The following is a 17470-nucleotide window of genomic DNA, read 5'->3' on the forward strand; positions in this document are numbered from 1 at the left end:
GATGAGAGTGGATCGCCAGTTCCCACGAGCCCACGCAAACTATTCGCCCCTCGGGGGACAAGGATGAGGATAAGAGCGGTCATGATAACGCGGCGGACCCTTTGATTGAAGAGATAGGTTCGAATGTGAACAAGATTGCGAAACAGTTGGCCACAAAGACAGAAGATGAGCTTAGGGCCGCTGCCGTCCTTATCCAGCGGTGCTACCGTCGCCTGGCCGCAAAACGGATACTTGAATCCCACTTCCTCATGTCTTATTCGTTCTCTCCAGAGTTTTAGAGGGGGTTCGAAACGCCAAACACGCGGCTAAGGGTTGTCTTGACACTATGGAACTTGGTGATTTAATGGTGGAATGCAAGAACCAGATCACGGTGTTAAAGTTCATATTGTACAGCTTGTACTGAGGCGCGTGGCTCATACCTGAGGACCCGCGTTCTCGAGCTACTGGGTCCTGAAAGTGTAATATTCCGTTCTGGTAACTTCATCTCTCCCGAGCCGCAGGTTCTTGAACTGGACGCGCTACTGAAGGAGTTTGAATCCACTCTGACGAAACTAGAGGCGGAGTCTTTGAATTTCCACATGGCCATGGGGATTAGTCACTCGTTCGGCGCCACAAATGTGTCCCCCCAAACCATCACTGAACGTCGAAGATTTGGATGGGTATTCGTATGAAGCCCATAGCTTCCTGTATCCTGAGGCTGGTGTGTTTTAGGCATCTAACAAAATATATTGCACGGAAACGGTATACTTGTCGGTTGGACAGCGTGGGAATGATCGGGAATTTAGGATCGGCATGAGTCATCACCGTTCCCCAACAACCCCCTCACGCGACTCTAAGGCCTTAGTAAATTCCATCTGCCTCAGCGACAGCGCCAACTTTGTCCACGCCATCTTATGAAGTCTAATGAGAGCCACGTTAAAGGATCTCTGAAATGAACAAATAAGTGGTCTGGGTTGACCTCTGGTACCTCGGGCCAGTAGAAGTCGAGTGACCAGTAGAACGGGGTGTGTTATGGCTCAAACCTCGGAAAAGTCTCTAGGCTGGTAACCTGCTTAGGAAAAGTCCTCTAAGGTCAACTACAACTCGTCTCGTGACAGAAATGGTGTATGCCGAAGCTTTCCTCTTGCAATTGAGTTATAAGCTTGCTGCGGCTGCGCCAGATGCTCACCAAACTGAACAACGTATTTACCTGTATCTCCTACATAGGACGAATCAATGGATATGCATGATCAACCTCTCGTCACATGCTTTGGCCTAGGATCATGAATCCAATGTGGTAGCCATTTGGTGCCATGACTTTGGAGTTTTGATCGCCTCGTCCATGTTATCAGCTCACTGTATCATCCATCACCTCACCTTGCAGCGTAGCAACGAGGTCGAATCAACGCTCAGGACGTCGCTCTATTTACGGTCTAACCACATGCAGTGTCAATCATCCTTTTTGAGTCGTTGATATCTACTTAACGCTGCTCTGATATTTGAATGTGCGCAGAAGTTGTCCCTTAGGCCCTGCGATTGCACTGTAGCTGCTCATCTCTGGACATATATTCAAACCTATTTTAGCCTGACGCCTGCCAGTGCTTCGGGTTCGTATTGCTGTTCCAAAGAAGTCTCATTGATTTGCCCTCTTGTTTGCATGAGTAATTGCTGGCGTAGGTCTGGAACTCTCCATATATAGCAGTTCTTATCAAGTGTGATTGGAATACGGCTATGGCCAGTGCAAGGCACCCTCACATGTCCATGATTTGCACAGAGCCCACCGTATTTAGTTATATACCATGATTGCGGGCTAGAAAGCTCCCCCTCAGTCAGCCACAATGGCTTCAGACCTGCGCCCAGAATACTCTCTGGATAGCCTCTCTGCACTCGGCGGTGTAGAGATAGCAACCTCAGCATTAAGAGAACGTTCTTTCTCAGAGGCAAAGTTCGGATCCGAGATCCGGCAGCTATGCCATGCACCAGAGAATCTCGTCGTGATCTTTTCCAGTTGAGTGTTCTTGTCTATTGGCCAAGTATTCCGGCATTGACATCGGCGTCGTAGATGACTCTGATCTACTTTCCAATCTGAACAACTTCCTCGTTCGTCAGTATCCAGTTGACGGCTCTCCACTGATGAAGTCATTGTCGCATCAAGTACTCGAAGCCCTTGGCAAGTTTTTCTGCGGGGTATCGCCCCCGCGTGAACTGGATGGTCAAGAGTTTAAGGACCATGTCGCAAAGGCGTCGCAGATTACTCAAGTCTTGCGCGCCCTCGCAGGCATGAAATTTGATAAATCTACTGAAGAGTTTCCGAAGTCTCATGGAGCGAGGACTAAGAAAGGGAAAAGGCCAAAAAGGGTGTCCATTTCTGGTTCTGTGATGTCAATAGAAGTCAACGCCGTCGATTCCGAGGCGTTCAAGGCGCTGGGGCTGGTTACGCCATCTTCAGAGGTTGAGGCGTCCGACCTTTTGAAGGGCCTCATGGATGTTCATAGAGAGATACTTTTCGTACGCGTAGCTCAGTCGACCTAGCCAAAGATGCGTTGCTCATTACCAGCTATCAGTACTTCCTTGGTCTACTTGAGCTTGATATCGTTCGTGGGCTCGTTTTGCAGAAAGTTTTACGCATCATTGCGGCCCCATCGGACTTTGACCTCCCAATCCATAAAGCAGGAGAGGCTAATGAACTTCTTCCTGCTCTGGAACCCCCTAACACCCAAGTCAAAGTGCAACCTAGGAAGATTAGGTTCCCGATGATTGCACCGGAAAAGGCGAAGCAGGCGTTTGACTGGCCCCCAGGCTTTGTGGATTGGCCCATTTATATCTCTTCAGCCGCAATCAAACAATTGCGTCAGTTTCGGCGAGGCGAAGGCACATTCAAGGTCATTCAAGAAAAGATAACCCAACTTTCTCAGGGTGTGCTTGGCTGCTCTCCCTCTCCCGCGAGATCAATGCTGATAATTCGCTATATAGGACTATTTTCTGGATCAAATCAGAAACGTTTGGAAGGTGTCCCCAGCGATGTGCCGATTTTCGAAGCCAAGACGACGGGAGACCTCCGCCTCATATACCGGATCGATATTGATACGGACCATTATTTAAAGGTTCGCATAATCGTATCATTTGATGCTTCTAGGCTGATTTTTGAGTGCATCGTCTAGACTGACAAGCAAGTGATCAGGATACATGGTGTCTACGCGCACAATCAGTTCGACCATCGACTGTGGAGTAGAATCGCGCGGTCATCGCCTCGAGGCGATAAAGAATATAGAAGGATGTATGTATTTCGTTCTACGTTCTTGGTTCAGTTGACCCTCCCACGTTGTAGGGTGAATTATCGGATGGAGCCTAGGAAACGTGGGGCAAGGATAAACTTCGTCACACCACCCATGACTTGGCCGCATGAAGGACGGGCGTTGGTAGAACGCCTGCCTGTCAGCAACGCTAATGCATTGTTGACTGAGGACGAATGCATAGAACTTCATAAAATATGGTCTCTGGCAAAATTTGTTCCGTATTCAACGGTGGGTCTCAGCTACTGTTCATGTACAACGTTGCTGACCGTTCACACAGGCCGTACTTGCATGTAGGTATTCTCTGAAACTCCCAGGCGAAATCTTGAGCTGAGTTGCTATCAGCGATTATTGAGGACATAGACACCGAACACGAATTCAGCGTCTCGTAAAGTTTAAATAATTGTAATCGTCACTCTCAAAGATGCTAATTATCGGACTAGGCCCGCGGAGGGGAAAATTATTCAACATATGTCCTCCTGCTTTGTGATTGGACGAAGTGGCACCGGTTGGCGGCTTGTTTTATCACATCGAATGTCACTTACTAACCTATCACAGGAAAGACCACTACGATGCTTTTCAAATTGCTTTTGTGGGAAAAGGCGCAGCGGTCCAATCTACTGGACCGTCCTGGGCCCATTCGCCAAATGTTTCTAACTCAGTCCCATGTTCTGGCATCTAAGGTGGAGGAAGATTATCAGAAGCTGTTCGTAGCTGCGCGGATTGGCACGGCCTCCGGGTCCAAAGGCCGCTCACGGACACGACTTGCCGAAAGACATATCACCGAACTTGATGAGGAAGCACACGTTGACCATTCGGGTTTGCCGGAAAAGTTTTCGGACCTGAAGGACGAGCACTTCCCGTTGTTCTTAACGTATGAGCAGGTAGGCACCTGTTCCCCGAGCCCGAGGCCCCTTACTTATGCGCAGTGGTTTCATGCACGTAGTTACGCCGCATGCTTGAGAACGAATATGGAATTCAATCGTCTACCTCCCTCTCCCAATGTTCCCGAAAAGACGCCCGATCCGCAAGTTCGAAGCATGTGCCTCTTCTGGAATTGGATGACGATTCCTGGGACCCTTTCGGACCCCCTCAGAAAGGGTACCGGGACTATGACAAAAATGTTACATTTGAGTCAGTTGCATTCCCTTCAGTCTGCGTAGCCTTTGCCTGAGCCTTTTCAGTCTATTCAAATCGCAATATTGGATCCATTTCGATCAGCAAAAGATAAAAGGACTTGGTAAGCCTGCATTCATACCCCTTGGATTTAACATTATGACCCCGAATTGCAGATCCTGCGCAGGTATACAGCGAGATCATGTGCGTCCATCGATTGTCTTCCGAAATTTTGAGCAAATAATCATACTTTGTGCCAGGGGGATAATTTGCGGAGGCGAACACACGTTGAAGATGCCGAGTGGATATATGAGCCGAGAATCTTATGTTAGCCTTAGCCACCGCGTAGGATATCTATTCATGGGATATACCTGATGCTGACGCTTTTCAGTCATATCCCTCTTTTGCTGCAGAACGCAGTCGAGTTTACGACGTGTTTGAAAAGTACCTCAAATTGAAGATGCATAACCGTGCCTTTGACAACCCAGAGAGGTAGGATGCTAGAGTTTCCGCCTTCTATGCCTGTCGATTGGAAATTGCCTACAGGACACATATTATCCTCAAACACATCGATAAGGCCATCATGAACATTGATTTCCTATATGTTGATGAAGTCCAGGATTTACTGATGATTGACGCGAAATGTATGCAGACTTCTGGATGACTTGGCCTATAGGCCTGACTCTTGTTCAGTACTTAGGGATTTGTGTCCGAACCCCCATGGCCACTTCCGGGGGGGCGATACGGCCCAAGCCATCTCCGTTGGAAGTAGTTTCCGATTTGAGGACCTCGGAGCTCTTGTATACCGTGAAGAGGTTAGAGATCGAAACAGTCCTCTCTGCCGGCTTCCCCGCTTATATTACACCCCTGCAGCGAAGTAATTCATCGGTGACCTCAGGCGCACGCGGGCCAATAAAGCCTACAATCTTTGAACTTCCAGTTTATTATAGAAGTCACCAGGGTATTGTGGCTTGTGCTGCCTCGATTGTTGATCTTATCACAGCCCTCTTCCCGTATTCGATCGATAAGCTTCGAAGAGAGGAGTCCATTGCTCCTGGACCAAATCCGTGTATTTTTCGAGATGAGAGGGTTCGTTGGAACAATTTCTTATCGGACGGCAAGCGTGCCTCTCGAGCCATTATTGTGCGGGACGACACAACCCGGGACGAGGTCCAAGCCGAGTTAGGAAGCACGCATTACATGATTTATACGCTTCTCGAGAGCAAAGGTACAACAAGAACACTCATTAGGAGCTGGACCCCTGAATGCATGATTTCTAGGGCTCGAATTTGATGACGTCCTTGTGTACAATTTTTTCGCGTCTTCGCCTGCCTCGAGCGCTCAATGGCGAGCCGTACTAGGCCTGCAGAGAGCCGATACCACTAGGTACCGCGTCCTTGAAACCGAGCTCAAGAGGCTCTACGTAGCACTCACACGTGCACGGCTTCATATCTGGATTTGGGACTCGAGTCCTACTGCAGATCCAATGCTGGTGACTATTGTTATTGTCGTCCCTATCAAGTCTGTTGGCTAACGAAACGTTGCGTAGAATTATTGGCTTTCCAAGGACCTAGTTGAGATCTGCCATCCGTCAAAACCATTTCCGCAGCTGGATGCAAGTAAGTTCTCCGCTATGGTTACTACGCATGTTTGACGTGGAGGGTGTTCGCGCTAGCTCCTTCGACAACGGACGAATGGAATGATATGGCCAGAACATTGTTCTCTAAATTTCTCTATACCCAGGCCGCGTCATGTTTTAATAAGGCTGGACGCAAGGATGACCATGACATTGCACTGGCGTATCAGCAAAGAAAGGATGCTAGGGCCATCTCCAAGAACGACAAACGCATCGCCGCATTTCGTGATGCAGGGGCCGCCTTTCGGGCTTGCGCTGAAGCCAGTTCGGCCGGTACCCGAGCTCTGCGACGGAATGCTGCAGGATGTTTCGTACTTAGCAAGGAATTCAAAGATGCAGCAAAAGAGTTCGAGGAAGCCCTTGAGTACACGGATGCTGCTATTAATTATCACAGAGCAGAGCTACTCGAGGACGTTGCACGTCTAGTTCGTCCCCCAGACGGCTCCATCTCACTTGTTACGAGAAGAACGAGAGAAGGACTGTTGGATAATATAAGGATTCAGTATTTGCGTGCTGGGGATCTTAAGTAAGTCTCTAACCCTGGCTCCCAGGATAATTGAAAGCGCTGACTTCTCGAAGGCATGCCGAGTTATTATTTGATCATGTGGAAGACGAGATTTCATTCGTAGAAGATTACTTGAGCAATAGCTCTTATCTCATTGCTTCCATACACGAACGGAGACGTGCTTTTATGTCTGCTGCCAGAATATACTCTAGCATAGGCCAGGACATGAAGGCAGCCTCATGCTGGGCCCGTTCCGATTCGCCAGCCCGAGCGGCATCGTCTTTGCTGGACGCAATGTGGAACGTGGCTTTTAACATTGCCGACCTGGAGCATCACAGAGCGACTCTCAACAACATACCCTCCAATTCCTTGGCGGAAGCAACGCGGATGGAGGTAAGACTTCGGGGTCGTTTAGTCATTCCACATTCAAGTTCTAACGACAATATGGAGGTGGAAATGTTCAGGGCCATAATTGGAAGAAACGCATCTGCCCTGTGCAGTTTAGGACGAAGCTTTGTGGCTAAAAGGTCAACTGCCGGAGCCATTCTGTCGTTCAAACATGCCCTCAAACATGACCTTGACTTCGACAATGAAGACTTGTCGGGCCTCTTCTCGAAATTGTCTAACGTCGAAAGTTACTGTCGCCAACTGATCGCGCTGTTACGAGACCGCCGTCTCTGTAGCAATCCCACTGCTCAAAAACTCGCGGGGTTCCATCCAGCGATAGGACAGGCTGGGGAACACGTCCCCGATGAATTCTGTGCTCTCCCTAATTCGTACGCCAAAGGGCTGGTGGAGCAGGCTCCCCCCTCACGGCCCGTTAAGATTCTTTCGAAAATGAAAGATGGTTCGGTTCACGTGAAGGGAGAGGATCTCTATCTGTTACTGCGCCACAATCTTGAGGCCGAGATGGAAGAACTGCTTGTCCGTGTCCACTCAAAGTTATTGAGAGCTAGTATTCTCCACCTTTGCCTCGAACATTTGTTACAGGTAGACTGTGGCAAGAAGATTTCGTCATGCCGGAAACTCCATCTGGAAGCGGGCTCACAGGACATGCTAGGTCTTTACTTCCGCGTTCACATGCAAATAGTGACAACTTTGGATTGCCTATGGCATCTTCCTACGGTCGCGCCGTATGATGTGTATGCTAAGGTTCGGCGCAAGTGGCTCAAGCAGATCTTCACTGTGCTTTTCCCTGTAACTCGGATGCTCGGAAATCACACAATATTAGACTTAAGACGCCTCGAAGCACATCGCGCCATGCCTATAGTCCAAAATTGGATCGAGCACCGTATTCGGGGCATTAATGCCTCCAAGGAACATCCATTGTCTCCGGATTCACATTTCGCCACCAACGCCGTGATGCTCCTGCTCATGGCTCACTTCTTCCATGGAGGGCGTCTTCCTCGCTACCTCTGGTATGGCTTGAAGTTGTACTATCGACATGATGAGCTAGAAGACCACCAAACGGGCTCCTCGGTCATCCACGATTTGACGTGGATGCTGGTTTGCGACTCTCAGGTCCCTGTGGATAACGGGGTGAGATTCCTCCGGTGAGTGATCAGGTCATTGGTTGTTGTGGACGATGGACTAAGTCGTAAGCAAGATGGGTGGTTGAGAAAAAGCCTCCCATAGACTTGAACGTCCTGGTACATTTTCTGGAGATTCTTTGTATACAGCTCGTTTTTCAATGCAGCAGCCGGCGGCCAAGACCTCTGCATAATCTCCTTTTGCCGCGTAGCTGGGCAATCCGGGTCCTGGACATGTTCTCGGACAATCCTCCGACCATATTTCGTATTAGGGAGCTGCTGACTCCCATAATAGAGATACTTCATAACATCAGTGGCTGGGATGGCTCTGGTATGGCCCTCCAGCCCTCAAGTTGGTTGGTCTAATCTCTGGTCCTTCATCAGGAGTCTTCACGCTTCATGGCAATGCGTTCCCACGATCATGGCCGTTGAGGCAAGAAATGATCGTTAGAATGTAAGTTTACAAGTTTTGCTTATATAACTTCGTGCACCTTACGTCGCGGTCCTTTAGCTGTCGTGCTCTTGTTATCGGTGAGTCCCATTTATGAGTGATTTGACGTCGCGGACGGTCCATTTGGGTTCCAGTTGGTTGCAATGGTCCCTACGAATACTGGCCAGGCATTTTTGATGCGATTAAGACTCTGGATTACTTCGGACCACCCGGGAACCGCTATGCAGGGTGCGTCACGGGGGTTCTTTGCATCTGCACGACTGACGGCATGACTACTTCCCCAGTTTCCTTAAGGCCAGGAGGTGGTGGGATATGGTGCAAGCGCTGATAGCCCACGGCGGTCCAGACTCCCTGGTGGTTCTGTGCCAAAATGGCGCTGGAATGCCGAGTGAGATACAGACCATGGTGGAGTGTATACGATTCAGTGATAGGGATGAATTGCGGGACAAGCTTACTGGGGTCCACCGTCACGTTCCGCTCTTCTCAGTTGGTTTGAATACGAACAAGTATCCGGATCAGTGGACCACAACCACGACGATAAAGTTCATTGAAGATACACAGACAGTGAAAAAAATCACGCCGTTTGTCATTCTTATTCAGCAGCGGTACCGTCGCCTAGTTGCAAGACGGGTGTTCGAATCCTCCGAGTTTCAGAAGGTCTTCCTGGCTTGTGCGAAGAGCGCCGAGAAAATCAAATTTCAATCATATCAAGGCTCAGTGCACCGCTTCCGCTTCCTTGTCATCGTTCGCGGGCCACTTCCCCACGTCCTTTTCGCTCTTTCTAGAATCCTGGTGGAGGTTCGAAACGCCAAACAAGCGGCGAAGTGCCGCCTTGACACCACAGAACCTGGTGATTCAATAATAGAGTGCAAGAACCAAATCACGGCGTTAAAGTAGGTTCAGCTTCTGTCGGTGAGATGTGCAGTTCACATTGCGTTCTCCACTTAGCCACTGCCATGAACGTGTGAGCGAGCTGCAGAGGGAAATAGGTCCTGAAAGTGCAATATTCCGTTCGGGCAGCTCCACCGATCTCGGGCCACGGGTCCTGGAAGTAGATGCACTGCTCAATAAGTTAGAATCCTCCTCAATAGGACTAGACATGGAGCCTTTGAGATTCCATATGGCCATAGGGATTAAGGGGATAGTTACTCCGGCACCACAAAAGCGTCCCCTCAAACCATCACTAAATGCCGAAGATTTGGATTGGTATTAGGTTGTTCGTTAATTCATTTTGGATGGTGGATAATGGAAATATGCTCTACTTTAGTCGAGGCTGGGATCCTGCCTAGACCTATCGGCTTGAATGTCATAGCCACGTTCACAGAACGTTACGTATAAAGTTGAATCCGGTCACCTACCCCGAAAACCGGCGCGCAGTTCTCCCTACCTGGAGTTAGCCGCCAGCGTTCAAGGGTTAGAACGTCAGGGCACTATCCGTTCTAGTGATGACGTTACGCTTCAGCTAACTGCCCGCACACAGCTGAACTGGGTACCTTTTGAATCCTGTGTGACTGCGGCAAGGGAGGATCCTCATAAGTCCCGCAAAAATGCAATCCATCTAATAGATGGCTCTAGACAGGGTGACGCTAATGGGAGGTGGCGAATCTCTGTTGAATAAACGGTGCTACTCAGGCGGGGTTACGGCAACTTCAGCATGTGGGACGACTCTGAGCCACTCTGGCCATCTGAATGCGTGGTCGATAGATGTGACGTGTCTCGCGCTGACGCATTTCGTAACTTCATTCTACCACTGGTATTTTGTGACAAAAATTACTCGTGTCTATCTGTCGATGGTAGCCACCACCACCGAACAGCCAAGCGCACATGGTGCGGTTTGGTGCACACACAAATGCCGTTTTGGTTGAAGCCTTTAGCGCCACAGCCTAGCTATTTATAACTTCTTGATCCTTCCTAACGCTTCGTAATCTACGTTCATTCACCATGAACTCGGCGCACTTCAGATGTGGCACGCATTGTTCGTCGTCAGGAGTGGATCTGGACCGTTGGGGTTGGGAAGGTCGAATGGAGCTTCTAGCTGGACATGTAATTTTGCGTAGGGGTATTCCCACTCGATCTTATCACATCGGCATGAGTTACACACGGCCTTCAGTTTGCTGAAAGGAGTTATTGAGCGCGGCGGTTGATGGGGCACTAGCCCCCATGTCTTCTGGGCTGCGTGATTTTCGCTTCCATGATAATTGCTTGAATCAAGTGCCAACCGAACGCATGATACTATAACGCCGTTCGTTGTTGCACGGGGAACAAGCGTGATAGCCTGGGATTCATTAGGTTTGGCGAGAACCGCAGCATCCATTTACATATGATCAGCCGGGACATATCGAGACGGTTGTCCTCTTTTGCTTCAAAGACAAGTCTGAATGGATTCGCAATCGACGCCACATGTGTAGCCATGGCTCTGTGTAACATCATGTCAATTAAGTCTTCCCTCGTTATCGCCTTCTGTAGAGAATAAAGGCGTAGTTGCACTGCATCAGCACGGGGTCATCACATGAGTGAGAACGGCCAACACTAGATGTAAGCCTCGTGGGGATCGACCAAGCCAATGGTCTGGCTTTGACGTCCGGATATCCATTGCCACTGGTGTCACACACTGGCGGAGCTATCATTTTCGAACTTTCATGGACACACCAAAATTATGATCATCACGCCTCATGCTCAGCGCCCACTAAGCATTCACCCTTTGTTTCTTCTCACCATGTTATATACCTTGAGCGAAGCGGGAAACTTACTTCGGGTGGGAACTTGGGGCGGCTCCATTCGGTTTCGCTTCCGAGCATGAAATTCCAAATTAGAATCCATGTTACCTTTCACCGCACTGAGGCGTGCAAGAAAGCACCTTATAATCTCGTTCAAGCACATTTTAACAACTACCAAACTTCCCCTGTCCTTTCCTCGAAAAAGCTCTACACATCGCTCTGTTCTTCATGCCCACTAAAAGGCGAAAGGATTCTGACGCGAATCCCTCTCACAATTTACGCCCCGAGTTTTCTCTGAAGAGCTTATCTGCTCCCGGTGGGATCGAGGCTGCGATAGGGACTCTGGTCTTGGGACAGGAAAACGATGGACTTCAAATTCGGTGGGACGTCGAAATGCTTTCTCGTGAGCTCACACGAGCCCCGGACGTTCTGGTTATTTTGTTATCAAGTGAGTGCCAAAGTGCTGGTCCCTGTGACCCCTAAATGAAATTTTGTTTCAGGCAATCGTGATATGCGTTCTTTCTTTTCCAGATGGATTCTCGACCAGTTTCCCTCCGATCCGGGAACATTCTCAACGTCGTGTCATCGTTCGGTCCTCGAGGCGCTCGTAAATGTTACTGGGAAGATAACACCTCCCCGAGATATCGACCAAAGTCTGTTCAAAGAGCATCTACGAACTGTGCCCCTCGTCACACAAGCTCTGCAATCCATGAAAGCGATGCGGTTCGACGATGATTATGAACCATACACTCCAGTGATTCCCGAGCCGAACACTCGGAAGAGACAGAAGACTCGAGGGAAAAAACGTGGTTCTGTGCATGTAACTCAGACTGATGTCAAGGCTCTCGAAGTTCTTCAAGTCGAAATACCCACCTCACAAGAAGAGTGGACATTTCTTTCCAGAGATTTTTTGAATTCGCAACGTAACTCCCTTCAGGTGAATCAAGTTGTGTGATATACTTTCGGTTTGCATCAGCTAAATCGAACCTTTTTGCTAGTTTCTGATCGACATACTCGGAAAGAAGAGTGTTCAGTCTATCATCTTCGAGTTCGTGCTAAGAGTTGTCCAAGCACCTGTCGAATTAGCCCGGCCTCGAAGGCGCTCTGAAGCCGTTGTGCCAGCTCCCGAAAGCACTGCTGAGGAGTTCCAATCTGACAGAATGAAGTATCCGACAATCTCTCCCGATAAAGCCAGGTACTCGTTTGAGTGGCCTGCTGAGTTTGGAGAGTGGAATATCTATATATCTTCCACTGCAATCAAGCACCTTCGCCAGTTTCGTCGCGCTGACAAGTCCACATTCAAGATTATCCAGGAGAAGATCATTAAACTTTCTGAAGGTAATCCATTATCCGGCAATGCTTCGTTCTATGCGCTGACCGTGGTCCCCGTCCCTCGCTAGGGCTTTTTTCTGGTTCAAATCAGAAGCGGTTGGAAGGTGCTCCAAATGATGTACCCATTTACGAGGCGAAGATGACGGGCGATTTACGTCTCGTATACCAAATCGATATTGCGGTTGATTATGAGCGAAAGGCGCGTATTACCATATTGTCTTTCTCAGGCATTCATGAAAATGTTTTGGTCATTTCAGGTCGACAAGCAAATCATCAGAATTTATGGAATCTACACTCATGCTCAATTCGACCATCGTCTTTGGAGTCGCGTGGCACAAACAATTCAAAAGGTTGATGGAGCTTATAGAAATATGTAAGTACTAGAAGAGTGATTTGGTTGAGATGAGAATTTCATGCTCGCTGCTCCCCGTCAGGATCAATTACCGTGTGCAGCCTCGTCAGGTTGGGGTGGGAGCGAACAACATGACTCCGCCTCATGTCTGGCCGCATTCCGACGGCAATTTCAAGTCGACCATTACACGCGCAGAATCAGCCTCTGCCCTCTCCGAGGATCAATGCTTGGAACTGCACAAGATTCTGTCTCTCGAAAAATTTATTCCCTATTCGGCGGTGCGCTTTCCATTCAAATATCGAGCATAATATGGCTAATCGAACCTTTTAGGCTGTTTTAAATAGTGAGGACATACATCTAGGAGTGGCTCAGGACTTGAACTCTTCTTTTTTACAGCAATCCTTCAGGATATTGATGCCGTCCATCCATTTTTCGTTTCGTGAGTCTCCCGCCAGCTGTCGCTGAATTCGATGTTAAAATGAGGGCTCGGAAAGGCAAGCCGAGATGAAAATCATTCAACATCCTTCGTCGTGTTTTGTAATTGGACGAAGCGGGACTGGTCAGTGGATCGTATGGTTCACTGGGTTTATTTTTTCTTTGCCTTGATGCCGCCCTTTCCAGGAAAAACCACAACGATGGTGTTCAAATTGCTAAGTTTCGAAGAGGCCCGCAGACAATCGGGGTTTCTGGGTGGGTCTGGCCGGATCCACCAAGTTTTTCTAACGCAGTCCCACGTGCTGGCTTCGAAAGTGGAAGAGTACTATCTGCAGTTATTGGAAGCTACGCAGATTGGTTCTGCGCTTGTTCCGGGGAACAAGCGCGTCAAATCATCGGAGAAACACTTGACCGAACTGGACGAAGAGGCTGATGATCGACCTGACCTGCCTGACCGTTTCTCAGAACTTCAAGATGAACATTTTCCGTTGTTCCTTACTTATGATCAGGTAGATCATTTTCTTGTTCTTGGTCTAATGGTTTCGGAATGGATAATTTTTGTGGTGTGTAGCTGCGACGAATGTTAGAGGCTGAGTATGACATTGCGTGGCATCGCGGTGCCTCTCAGAAGACGAAGGCACCGGCGACGACACCTCACGTTAAGAAGCAGAAGAACCTGACAGATCTCATCGCCAATGACACTCGGGATTCGTCTGACTCCTCACCGGACACTCGTCGCGGCCATAGTGGACTTGTTACGTTTGAGTAAGTGATTCTCCCCGGCTGCCAAATAATTGACATACATTAAACTGTTTCCAGAGCGTTCAAGGCTCATTATTGGAGCCATATGGATCAGAGACAGATCAAAGGCCTAGGTATGGATTGCTTGTCCGATGCAATGATGTTGATGCCTACGTTGTGCAACACGGACAGATCCCGCCCAAGTTCTAAGTGAAATTATGTGAGATTCTAGATACCCAGTAATATCAGGAGGTCTGATCTCTTTCGGCAGGGGTGTAATCCGTGGGCATAAGGACACCATGAAAACAGATGATGGCTATCTGACTCGGGAAGCGTACATCGCTCTAAGCCATCGCGTAAGTTCCATTGTGATTTGTCTTGTCACATAACTGATGACGGTTTAGTCGCACTCCGCGTTCGCTTCAGATCGTGGTCGTATATATGATATATTCGAGAAGTATCATAAGCTTAAAATTGCTAACAATGCGTTTGACAGTGCGGACAGGTTCGTGAGCGCAACTCTTGTTCAAGGGCTATTTATCAGTGTCACCATCCAGGACCCACAAACTTCTTCGGAAGCTGAATTCGGAGCTCCTTAATAATGCCCCTGATGGTACAGACGGGTTCGCATGTACAACTTTCGTTGGGGCTTCACTTTCCGACGTCTTTGTCCAGGACCCACAATTCTCTTTGCAAAGTAGATCCGAAGGTTGCCAACATCGATTTCCTCTACATCGACGAAGTCCAGGATTTACTCATCATTGATACAAAAAGTATGTCTTCAATCGCTTTTTCAGCTTCGTGTTGACCCGATCTGGGACCCAAGTGCTTCGTGATTTGTGCCCTAACCCACATGGACACTTCTGGGGAGGTGACACGGCACAGACGATCTCTGTAGGGAGCAGCTTCCGGTTTGAGGATCTCAAGGCTTTAGTGTACCTGGAGGAGGTGAGGATTGATTCAATGACAGCACACTTTGCTTCTGAGCTGGTTCCTCAATCTCTTCGCTAGCTAAATAACCCGCTTGTGAAAGAAGGTGCTCGCCAGGCAGTGAAATCTGAGGTGTTTGAGCTGCTCGTGAATTACCGCAGTCACGGCGGCATCGTGGAGTGTGCAGCGTCCATCATCGACCTCCTTTCGTCGATGTTTCCATATTCTATCGACAAGCTGCAACGAGAAGCTTCCATCGTTGCGGGACCAAAACCAAGGGTGTTTCGTGAGAAATTAGTACATTGGGAGCAATTCCTCTGCGGTTCCGGGTTGGTAACCTGTCCCCTGTAGCGCTTATCAGACTTACGAATCCGCTGGATATTAGCGATACACGACTCGATTTTGGGGCCCGCCAGGTCATTATTGTACGCAATGACGAAGCCCGTGACGAAGTTCGAGCAGCCCTCGGCAATGAGGGTCTTGTGCTCACTCTTCTAGAGAGCAAAGGTAGAATTCCCTATTTTATCCCATTCAACGCTCACACGCGTCATTGACTTTAGGCCTGGAGTTCGATGATGTCCTTCTGTACAACTTTTTTGGCTCTTCTCCTGCCTCGCCTGCTCAATGGAGAGTGATACAATCGAAAAACGCAGATCCTGTCAAGCACCGAGTTATCGAGTCCGAGCTGAAACGTCTTTATGTGGCGATCACAAGAGCTCGTCATCACATCTGGCTTTGGGATTCCAGTGATATTGCTGAACCAATGCTGGTATGCTGGTTAACACTTCCCTCAGCGGCGTGAATACTGAGTTGTGACGTAGAACCACTGGATATCACAGAATCTTGTCAGGATACATGACCCCTCGGAGCCTTTTCCGCAGTTGGCAAGTACGTTTTCGGGTTTTGGATTTGTTTTTGACAGTTTGCTGACTGATCATAGCAACGTCGACCATCGATGAGTGGTATTCCACTGGGAGAACCCTCTTTCCCCGTTCATTGTTCGCTCAAGCTGCATCATGCTTTGAGAAGGCTCAACGTCCGGATTCCAGAGACATAGCTTTGGCGTATCAGAGGAGGAAGGATGCGCGATCTCTGCCACTCGGTGAACAACGATTAGTGGCTTTCAAAGTGGCGGGAAGTGCCTTTGAAGCATGCGCTCAACTCCCTTCCGCCGGAGTACCAACGTTGAGACGCAGGGCAGGAGAATGTTTTGCCGAGGGGGGTGATTTCGCTTCTGCCGGTGTCAATTTCGAAGCAGCAGGAAATATCACTGATGCTGCTCTCAATTACCACAAAGCTCAACGGCTCGATGACGCTGCCAGACTCGTGCGACCCCCTGACGGGACATCGTCGCTTGTGGAGGAACCTACTCGTGGGAAGATTCTGGACAGTGTCAAGTTGCAGTTTTTGCGACGGAGTGAACTTGAGTGTGTTTTCTGTTTGTCTGTGTATACTCAATGCTTGACATTGCAACGCTACCAGACGAGCCAGCCCATTATTCGATAACGCTGATGAAGAGGTCGAGTTTGTAAACGACTATCTACACGAACGCTCTGACCTCGTAGTAGCCATATACAAACAGAAGGGGAGTATATAGCTGCGGCAGAGATACTTTCAAGAGATGGTCAGCATAGGAAGGCTGCTGAATGCTGGGTCTCGTCCGGGCGTCCTGATGCGCAGCAGCGTGCTGCGAGCTTCCTGTTGTGGGAACTTTGGAACATAGCGCTCTTCGTTCCCGATGTCGCAGTCCTAAAGGAGTCTTTTGACCTTCTCAGTGCCATCCCCAGGAGCAGCCTCACTGAGGCTTGCACTTCAGAAGTAAGTCAAATATTGGTAGTCTTCACCACATTTCACTCGTTGTTTATCCAGGTGGACATGTTCAAAGCCATCGTAACGGAGGACTTAACGAGTTTATGCAATATCGGTCGCGAATTCAAAGGGAAAAATGCCATCGCATTGATATTGTCATTCAACCACGCACTGCGGTATCCTTTTGAATCGAAAAGTACCAGCTTAGCAGGTTTGAGCTACAGGCTAGCTATAGTTGACGCCTACTGCCACCATCTTATGTTCATGCTACGTCAAGACAGGTTGTGTGATTTTTCTGGTGCTACCAAGCTGTTTGGCTTCCGTCCAGCAGTAGACACGAATGGCAGGATTCTTCAAGATGAGTTCTGTATCGCCCCTGGCTCTCATACCAGCCGGCTAGTGGACAGAAACCGAGCGAAAGGGTTGGACATTGTCTTCACAAATGGCTCAATAAACGTTCGCGGGGATGATCTCAATAAGCTGCTGAGTTCTAATCTTGAAGTGGTGGTGCTCGATCTCCTCTCTCGACTTCATTATGATTTGACTCAGGTTGCTGTGCTCAGACCTTGCCTCGAATACAAATTAGTAGGTGATTGCAGGACCCGCACTGAGTGCACTCGACTTCACGAGGCGACACTTGATCTC

The 17470-nt window shown here is 48.9% G+C and overlaps 4 protein-coding genes across 4 annotated transcripts; all 4 read left to right on the forward strand.

Annotated features, from left to right (window-relative positions):
* The first annotated feature begins 1633 nt into the window (after positions 1-1633).
* On the forward strand, positions 1634-2809 carry EI90DRAFT_93524 (uncharacterized protein). Its single transcript, XM_039068261.1, has 2 exons — positions 1634-1986; positions 2042-2809. Exons 1-2 carry the CDS (start codon positions 1818-1820, stop codon positions 2509-2511), a joined length of 639 nt encoding a protein of 212 aa, XP_038919629.1. The 5' UTR covers positions 1634-1817; the 3' UTR covers positions 2512-2809.
* On the forward strand, positions 2623-8939 carry EI90DRAFT_93924 (uncharacterized protein). The gene is made up of 25 exons (XM_039068269.1): positions 2623-2895; positions 2953-3083; positions 3141-3256; positions 3308-3503; positions 3553-3565; positions 3618-3660; positions 3716-3780; positions 3831-4156; positions 4219-4406; positions 4457-4512; positions 4565-4592; positions 4649-4733; positions 4780-4880; positions 4935-5032; positions 5082-5203; positions 5262-5616; positions 5669-5880; positions 5938-6007; positions 6064-6550; positions 6604-6922; positions 6980-8082; positions 8136-8389; positions 8443-8512; positions 8570-8737; positions 8794-8939. Exons 1-24 carry the CDS (start codon positions 2733-2735, stop codon positions 8604-8606), a joined length of 4638 nt encoding a protein of 1545 aa, XP_038919630.1. The 5' UTR covers positions 2623-2732; the 3' UTR covers positions 8607-8737; positions 8794-8939.
* EI90DRAFT_3044363 (uncharacterized protein) lies at positions 8596-9763 on the forward strand. The gene is made up of 3 exons (XM_039059335.1): positions 8596-8737; positions 8794-9402; positions 9458-9763. The coding sequence occupies exons 2-3, from the start codon at positions 8822-8824 to the stop codon at positions 9720-9722; spliced, it is 846 nt and encodes a 281-aa protein (XP_038919631.1). The 5' UTR covers positions 8596-8737; positions 8794-8821; the 3' UTR covers positions 9723-9763.
* Positions 9764-11139: 1376 nt separating this feature from the next.
* Positions 11140-17012, forward strand: EI90DRAFT_93346 (P-loop containing nucleoside triphosphate hydrolase protein). The gene is made up of 25 exons (XM_039068260.1): positions 11140-11674; positions 11727-12163; positions 12225-12564; positions 12627-12757; positions 12816-12931; positions 12993-13188; positions 13241-13253; positions 13307-13349; positions 13405-13469; positions 13532-13854; positions 13917-14110; positions 14165-14220; positions 14279-14306; positions 14358-14442; positions 14491-14591; positions 14644-14709; positions 14762-14859; positions 14913-15034; positions 15098-15345; positions 15402-15523; positions 15577-15785; positions 15838-15904; positions 15957-16443; positions 16499-16834; positions 16886-17012. Exons 1-24 carry the CDS (start codon positions 11455-11457, stop codon positions 16611-16613), a joined length of 3882 nt encoding a protein of 1293 aa, XP_038919632.1. The 5' UTR covers positions 11140-11454; the 3' UTR covers positions 16614-16834; positions 16886-17012.
* Positions 17013-17470: the final 458 nt, after the last annotated feature.

Source organism: Cantharellus anzutake (genome assembly GCF_015039405.1).
Source record: "Cantharellus anzutake strain C23 chromosome Unknown EI90scaffold_10, whole genome shotgun sequence".
Classification (NCBI taxonomy): domain Eukaryota; kingdom Fungi; phylum Basidiomycota; class Agaricomycetes; order Cantharellales; family Hydnaceae; genus Cantharellus; species Cantharellus anzutake.